This window comes from Protobothrops mucrosquamatus, unplaced genomic scaffold (genome assembly GCF_001527695.2).
Source record: "Protobothrops mucrosquamatus isolate PMUCROS unplaced genomic scaffold, P.Mucros_1.0 scaffold3550, whole genome shotgun sequence".
Lineage (NCBI taxonomy): Eukaryota > Metazoa > Chordata > Lepidosauria > Squamata > Viperidae > Protobothrops > Protobothrops mucrosquamatus.
The window spans coordinates 10,034-18,429 of record NW_015389517.1 but is presented as its reverse complement, the minus strand read 5'-3'; the positions used below and the strand labels follow the sequence as shown (position 1 = coordinate 18,429).

The 8,396-nt window shown below is 51.4% G+C and overlaps 1 protein-coding gene across 1 annotated transcript in view; it reads left to right on the top strand.

Moving 5' to 3' along the window:
• Nucleotides 1-780: 780 nt before the first annotated feature.
• Nucleotides 781-8,396, top strand: part of LOC107297824 (dynein heavy chain 2, axonemal-like) — a gene marked incomplete at its 3' end in the record, with an annotated part of 16,558 nt that continues 8,942 nt past the window's right edge. The window contains exons 1-4 of the mRNA XM_015827186.1: nt 781-855; nt 3,467-3,637; nt 5,543-5,771; nt 6,439-6,549. Of these exons, the coding sequence (XP_015682672.1) occupies nt 781-855; nt 3,467-3,637; nt 5,543-5,771; nt 6,439-6,549 (586 nt within the window). The remainder of the gene's footprint in view (nt 856-3,466; nt 3,638-5,542; nt 5,772-6,438; nt 6,550-8,396) is intronic.

The window sequence follows — 8,396 nt, the reverse complement described above, 5'->3', positions numbered from 1 at the left end:
AATGCAGGACTAGAATTTCCAGTCTCCTGGTGATTCATGCTTAAGACGGAACCATGATTGGCTTAAAGTTACCCCAGTTGACTTTCACGGCTAAGGCGGAACTATAACTCACGGTCTCCTGCTTTCTAAGCCTGGTGCTGTAACCACTAGGCCAAACTGGGGAGTGGCTGGGATGTACTTTTGAGGCCCAGCCCATCCTCTTCCTTCCTCCAAGAAGCAACCCCGGCCCCGGGGCAGGGGGGCAACTTGCACCTAGTAAAAGTTTCCAGGATCCCTTTTGGGGGGGGGTGGAAGTCGGCTTGTTTCTGAACGGGAGGGCAAAGGTGGCTTGTGAAGGTGGCCAGGAAGAGGCACCTGGGAGGCTTCCGGATGGCAGAGCCATCTCTCCTCCTGCTGAGGGCTGCCCTCGATCCTAAGGCAGGCTTCCTCAGCCATGGCCAGGCGGGCCGGGGATCATGGGGCTTGTAGTTAGCAACGCATGGGCCGGGGAGGACGGCCACACACACACACACACACACACACACGATATAAAGTGGCATCCTTGGGGCAAGAGTAGCTCCTTGCCTTTCTTAGCCTTTCCTTTCCTTAGCCCTTCCTCCCCGACCCTTCCCAAAAACGACAGCCCTGCGAGGTAGGCCAGCCGAAGAGGAAGGGAATTCCCTCCACCTGTGGGGCTGAAACTCTGGCTCTTCCCCATTCTCCGTCCGAGGCCTCTACCCCCCCACTCTGACCCCCACTTTTCTCTTCTTGCCCTCCCCCCCAGAGGAAACCCCACCCGAGATGCCGGAAGAGCCGGAAGAGAGCATGGAGATGGTGGTCATTCCTTCCATCCACATGGAGGGAGAGGCGGATTTGGTAAGTGGCCGTTTTGTGGGGCGGGGGGGTCTTTCTTGCCCGGAGGGGTGCCCCCTGGGTCCCTTTGGATCACCCCCCTGCCACCAAGACCCCTCCAAATTCTGGGGATACACAGCTAATCCACTAAACCTCGGCTCTTTTATGACTCGTGGACTTCAACTCCCAGAATTCCTGAGCCAGCCAGGCTGAGGGGAAAGGGAGAGGTTTCCAAGCTGAGCCATGCTGGCTCAGGAATTCTGGGAGTTGAAGTCCACCAGTCATAAAGCAGCTTAGGCCTAGGCCAGAGGTAGGCAACCTTGGCTCTTTTATGACTCGTGGACTTCAACTCCCAGAATTCCTCAGCCAGCATGGGGGAAACTATAGCCCCTTCAGGATTTGTGGACTTCAACTCCCAGAATTCCTGAGCCAGCCATGCTGAGGGGAAAGGGAGTGTTTCCAAGCTGAGCCATGCCGGCTCAGGAATTCTGGGAGTTGAAGTCCACGAGTCCTAAAAGAGCCGAGGTTGCCTACCCCTGCATTAATAGTTCGCTTAATGACGGTTCTCCATTTTATACACACACACACACACACACAAACACACACACATAGAGACAGACATGACACTGGCCTGGTGCTACCCTGTCCTGAAGGAAGGTGAGAAACTTCCTAACGGTGAGAACAATTAACCAGGGCAACAGCTGGTTCACCACTGGAGTCCTTAAGAAGAGAGTGGACAGCCCCTTGTCTGAAATGGGTTAGGGTCTCCTGCTCGAGCAGGGGGTTGGACTAGATGACCTCCCAGGTCCCTTGCAAGTCTGTTATTCGGTTATTCCTCCTCCTCCTCCTCGTTTTGGTCTAGGGTCTCCCGCTTGAGCAGGGGGTTGGACTAGATGGCCTCCCAGGTCCCTCCCAACTCTTTTCTGATTGATTGATTGATTGATTAATTGATTGATCGGGACCTGGAGTGCCGCTCTGGCATCGCATCTGCAGCCAGCAATTTTGCCCGGGGGGGGTGGAGAGGGAGGAAGACCCTCCTCTAGGCCCAGGCTGTTCTCCCTCCCTGCCCCCCTCCTTTCCCCCACCCCACCCCACAAGACAAAAACCCACAGAAGGCCAAGGGTGTGCGTGTGTGGGTGTGTTTCTGCTTGCAATCTCGCATACTTCCCTTGCACTACACACCCCAGCACATCTGGTTCTGTACTTCCACACCAGATGTTGCGCTAATGGGATCCCGATGGCCCGGGTTTTCTCGGAAAAGCTCTTAGGAATAAGGGTGGGGGGGCTTACTTGGGGAGGGGGTGAGAGTGGGAAAAAAAAATCCCACCTTTTTTGTGGGGGGTTCCCCCGGGCAGCCCAAGTTCACATAAGTCCTCGATTTAATGACGATGACTGAGGCCACGATTATCGTTCCTAAGTCGTGCCGGCCGCCAGCCGACCGACCCCACGACCGTGCCGGCTTCTGTGAGCGGCTTTTTTTGAGACGGTCGTTCAGCAGGTCACCGGTCGTTAAGCGAATCCGTTGTCCAAAAGGGTCATTTTTTTAAAAAATTTGATTTTTGGGGGGTTGGAAAACCAGGAAGCAAATGAAGGTTTCCGGCAAAAACCGCCATACACGCCATTGCGGAGTGTGTGACCGTATCACACACAAGTGTGTGTGTGTGTGTGGGTGTCATCGTGACTGTCGGAATTTCAAACCTGGGTCCGTAAGTCCAGGTAGCCGTCGACTTAACGACCGCAATCGACCCCCAAATTTCCGTCGTTAAGTGCGTTTTGCCCCATTTTACGACCACTGTGAAGTGAATTCCTGCGGTGGCTCGGTTAGTGACGCGGTCATTAAATGGATCCGGCCTCCCCCTTAACTTTGCTCATCGGACGGTCGCGAAAGGGGGGTGACAGGAGCCTAGGACACTGCAACCGTCACAAATACGAGTCAGTTGCCAAGCCTCTGAATTTTGATCACGTGACCACAGGGGGATGCCACAACAGTCGTAAGTGTGAAAAAGGGTCCTAGGTCACATTTTCAGTGCTGTTGCAAATTTGAACGGTCACTAAATGAACTCTTGTAATCTAGGATTAGTTGTGTCCCCCAGGTAGGGACTCTGGACCGTCACTAAATGAACTCTTGTGAGTCCAGGATTAGTTGTGTCCCCCAGGTAGGGACTCTGGACCGTCACTAAGCGAACTCTTGTGAGTCCAGGTATAACTGTGTCCCCCAGGTAGGAACTCTGGACCGTCACTAAATGAACTCTTGTGAGTCCAGGTGTAACTGTGTCCCCCAGGTAGGGATTCTGGACCATCACTAAACGAACTCTTGTGAGTCCAGGATTAGTTGTGTCCCCCAGGTAGGGACTCTGGACCGTCACTAAACGAATTCTTGTGAGTCCAGGATTAGTTGTGTCCCCCAGGTAGGGACTCTGGACCGTCACTAAACGAACTCTTGTGAGTCCAGGATTAGTTGTGTCCCCCCGGTAGGAACTCTGGACCATCACTAAACGAGCTCTCGTGAGTCCAGGACTCTCTCGCGCCTGTCTGCGCAAAGACACAAGCTTGTCCGGTGAAGAACGCCCCTCTCTGGGGACGATGCGGTTTGCGTCCCTTTGTCCCAGTTGTGGGTTTCGCCCTCTTTGTGCAGAAGCCCTGCCTCCGGAGCCGGATCTCCTTGTCCGGCGTGACCGAGGAGATGTGGACGGACGAACACCTGGCTGCGATGGACCAGTTCCTGAAGGACGTCAGCCAGACCATGTTGGTCTTTTACGTTGACGACTACGCCGGGTTGAAAGTGGAGCCGGTCATGCCCCATCAGGTGGGCTTCTCCCTTTGGGATCTGGGGGGGGGGCGAAATAAAACCGGGATGAAGTTTTCCTTTGAGAACCCCAAAAAACAAACCAAGTTGTGCCCATCCGGGTTACTACTGGGTCAAGCAGAGGCTTCCCTAAGGACTCTATCAGGAGGCACGTTTTGGTGGTCTCCAGAGGTCTCGTCCTAGCACAGCTTATCCCCCAGCCTTAGCAACGTTAAGTTGCGTGGACTTCAACTCCCAGAATCCCCCCCCCCAGCCAGCATGGGGGAATGCTTGATGGGGAAAGCTGTAATTTCCCTTGCATATCAAACCATGTGGATCCGTTGAGTTTATTGTTGGGTCAAGCAGAGGCTTCCGTAAAGATTATCAGGTGAGATAGATTAGATAGATAGATAGATAGATAGATAGATAGATAGATAGATAGATAGATAGATAGATAGATAGATAGATAGATAGATAGATAGATAGATAGATAGATAGATGATAGATAGATAGATAGACAGACAGACAGACAAGATACATGATAGATAAAGAGATAATAGAGATAGATGATTGATAGATGATAGACACATGATAAGGATAATAGATGATAGATAGATAGATAGATGATAGATAGATAGATAGATAGATAGATAGATAGATAGATAGATAGATAGATAGATAGATAGATAGATAGATAGATAGATAGATATACGATAAAGCAGTGGTTCTCAACCTGTGGGTCGGGACCCCATTTTGGGGTCGATCGACCAATTCATGGGGGTCGCCAAGCAAGTCTGTCCGCCATTTTTTTTGTCCGCCATTTTTTTGTCTGCCATTTTTTTTGTCCGCCATTTTTTTCCCCTTTTCCGGCGGGTGCCTTACCTCCCTTGGGCTGGGCCAGCTGGTGGTCGGCCTGCTCCGTCTCTGCCGCTTGCCAGCTACGCCTCGGCCGGCACAGGGGGTGGAACCACGCATGCGCGGCGCTCCCGGGCAGGGAAAGTCCTCGACTTACGACCGGTTGGGTAGTCCTCGATGTACGACCGGTTTAGTCCTCATCTTACGACCGGTTTAGTCCTCGACTTACGACTGGTTGGGGTCGCGGAATAAAAAAAGGTTGAGAACCATTGCGATAAAGATAGATAATAGAGATAGATGATAGACAGACAGACAGACAGACAAGATACATGATAGATAAAGAGATAATAGAGATAGATGATTGATAGATGATAGACACATGATAAGGATAATAGATGATAGATGAGATAGATAGATAGATAGATAGATAGATAGATAGATAGATAGATAGATAGATAGATAGATAGATAGATCGATAAAGATAGACATAGAGAGATATAGCTACATAGCTAATAGAGATAGACATAGGGATGGATGGATGGATGGATGGATGGATGGATGGATGGATGGATAGATAGATAGATAGATAGATAGATAGATAGATAGATAGATAGATAGATAGATAGTGTCAACGATCCTACCGTGGTCAGAATTCCCTGGCACTAATGCATCCCTTTTGATGTGTCTACCCATCAGTGCGCTTACTCTCTTATAATCCCTTCCTCTGCAATCTTTCTGCTATAGGAGGTAGGAGGAGGAAAAAAGGCATGGCTGGCTGGGGAATTCTGGGAGTTGAAGCCCATAAGTCTTAAAGTTGCTGGGTTTGAAGACCCCTGCTGTAGAGCGAGGCTTCCCACCACCGGACACTGCATTCCTTTTGACCTGTATAGCCATCGATGTGCTTACTCTCTTATAATCCCTTCCTCTGCAATCTTTCTGCTATAGGAGGTAGGAGGGGGAAAAAAGAGAGGCATGGCTGGCTGGGGAATTCTGGGCGTTGAAGCTTGAGAAAACCCAACGTTAGGTCTCCCTTTCCCACCCCCCGAAGTGATTTTGCGTTTCTCTCGACAGGAGCAGAAGCAGCTCGCCTACTTCATCCGCCAGGAGAAGGCGGAAATCACGGAGGAGAACTTCCACGAAGTGGTGCAATTCGGCTCCGTGCGCAAACCCTACATCGATTCCCTGACGCGCATGCTCAACGCGGTCTACTTGCCCCGCCTCTTCCGCAAAGGCTCCTGGCCCGAAAGCATAAAAAACGAAATTTTCTCCGAAATTTACCATTTCATGACCTCCCTGACAGGTAGGGATTCTGTAGTTGTTCCGTTTGGATCACCCTCCGGTGACAACCTAGGCCAGGGGTAGGCAACCTTGGCTCTTTTATGACTCGTGGACGTCAACTCCCAGAATTCCTGAGCCCGCAGGGTGCGTCTACCCGTCGATGTGCTTACTCTCTTACAATCCCTTCCTCTGCAATCTTTCTGCTATAGGAGGTAGAAGGGGGAAAAAAAAGGCATGGCTGGCTCAGGAATTCTGGGAGTTGAAGTCCACGAGTCCTAAAAGAGCCGAGGTGGCCTACCCCTTGACCTAGGTGCTTTTTCCCAGACTGGGGTTGCCACGCCCAATTTTATGACCGCTCTTAACAGTGGTCGTTAAACGAATCAGTGCGGTTATTAACTCAACCGGGCGCTTGCCAGCGGCCTGAATTTCGATCATGTGATCGTGGGGTGGTTGTTTTTTTTGCCACGACGGTCGTAAGAGCGAGCACTGGTTTGTTGCTGTTTCCGGTGCCGTTGTAACTTCAAACGGTCACTAAACAGATAGTCGTAACTCGAGGACCTACCTGTGGGCGTTTCAGCCGACGACCGAGGAATGGGAACTGGAAGGGGGGGTCCTGAGGAGAAGCCCCGAGGTCCCCCCTCTCTTCAAAACCAACAGAAACCCTAATCCCCAGCCATTCCTACCCGCAGATACTCGCTACAAGATGAAGGGCCGCACCGTCCTTTACATCCCGATTGAGTCGCGCTCCATCAGCGCCGAGGTGGCCCTGAAGGACAAAGCCCTGGTTCAACGCCTGGAGAGTGAGTGAGGGGTCTTGGGGGGGGCTGGGCTGGGCGAGGGGGGACGCTAAGCGGGTCAGAGGAGGAGCAGGAGGCCTGGAGAATAAAACCTACGAAGAACGGCTGTGGGATTTAGGTTTGGGCAGTGTAAAGAAAAGAAGAAATAGGGGAGACATGATAGCAGCGTTCCAGTATTTGGGGGGGGGGCTACCACAAAAAAGAGGGGGGGGCACATTATTCAGCAGAGCACCAGAGGGAAGGGCGAGAAAAAATGGTTGGAAACTGACCAAAGAGAGAAGCAACCTGGAATTAAGGAGAAACTTCCTAACAGTGAGGACAATTAACCTGTGGAACAGCTTGCCACCAGAAATCGTGGGTGCTCCATTACTGGAGGTTTTTAAGAAGAGACTGGACTGCCCCTTGTCTCAAATGGTATGGGGGTCTCCTGCTTGAGCGGAGGAGGGCTGGACTAGAAGACCTCTAAGGTCCCTTCCAGCTCGATTCCATTCCATTCCATTCCATATATTCTATTCTATTCTATTCTATTCTATTCTATTCTATTCTATTCTATAGTTTGGAGAAGGGAGGGAGGGAGGGAGTAAAGAAGGAAGGAGTGAAGGAAGGAAAAAGAAAAGAAAAGAGAAAGAAAGAAAGAAAGAAAGAAAGAAAGAAAGAAAGAAAGAAAGAAAGAAAGATGGAGTGAAACGGAGGGAGCGAGGGAAGGAAGAAGGAAGAAAGAAAGAAAGAAAGAAAAGAGAAAGAAAGAAAGAAAGGGAAAGAAAGAAAGAGAAAGAAAGAAAGAAAGAAAGAAAAAGAAAGAAAGAAAGAAAGAAAGAGAAAGAAAGAAAGAAAGAAAGGGAAAGAAAGAAAGAAAGAAAGAAAGAAAGAAAGAAAGAAAGAAAGAAAGAAAGAAAAAGAAAGAGTGGGAGGGAGGGAGCGAGGGAAGGAGGAAGGAAGGAAGGGAGACAGGAGGGAGGGAGGGAGAGTGAGGGAGGGAAGGAGGAAAGAAGGTGGACAAGAGGGAGAGGGAAGAAGGAAGGAAGGAAGGAAGGAAGAGAGGGAGCGAGGGAAGGAGGAAGGAAGGAAGACGAGGGAGGGAGGGAGGAAGTAGCTTCTGAAGGGTCTGCTGTAACTTCAACCGTCATTAAGCGAGGACTACCTGTGCAAGTAGTCCTCAACGTACGACCGCAACCGAACCCAACCTTGATGTTGTTAAGGGAGAAATCTGTTAAGGGAGTTTTGCCCCCGTTTACGACTTTCCTCACCCTGGCTGTTAAGTGAATCACCGCAGTTCTTCAATGAGGAACACGGTTGCCAAGGGAACGACTGTCGCTAAGCGAATCAGGCGGTCGTTAAGTGAATCCTGCAGTCCCACATTCCCTTGGCTTGTCGGAGCCCCCACTGGGAAGGTCTCAAACAGGGATCACTTGACACCCCCTCCCAGGACGCTGGTTGCAGTCATAAATCCATGCCGGTTGCCCCCCGGCTTGAGTTTCGATCACGTGACCCTGGGAGACGCTGCGGCGGTCGCGAGTGCGAGGGCTTCCCGTAAGTCCCTTTCCTTTTTTTCCGTTGCCGTCGCAACTTTGAACGGCTGCTAAGCGAACAGTCGTTAAGTCGAGGACCGCCTGTCCATCGGGGTTCGGACTTCTAGAATTATCACGGGGCAGACAAAGGGGGTCCCCAGATTGGGGGGGTGAGCTGAGGGGGCATCAGCACTTCCCCCCCATCTCTTTTATCCCCCGAATTGCCCCTCTGGGTTTTGAGCGCCCCGGCTTAAGCGCCCCCTCCCGTTTTGGGGTGATGCCCCCCAGCCTGAGGGGGGTCTTTGGGCTGCCCCGCCCCTCCCCCTGGCCTGCGCCGGGGGT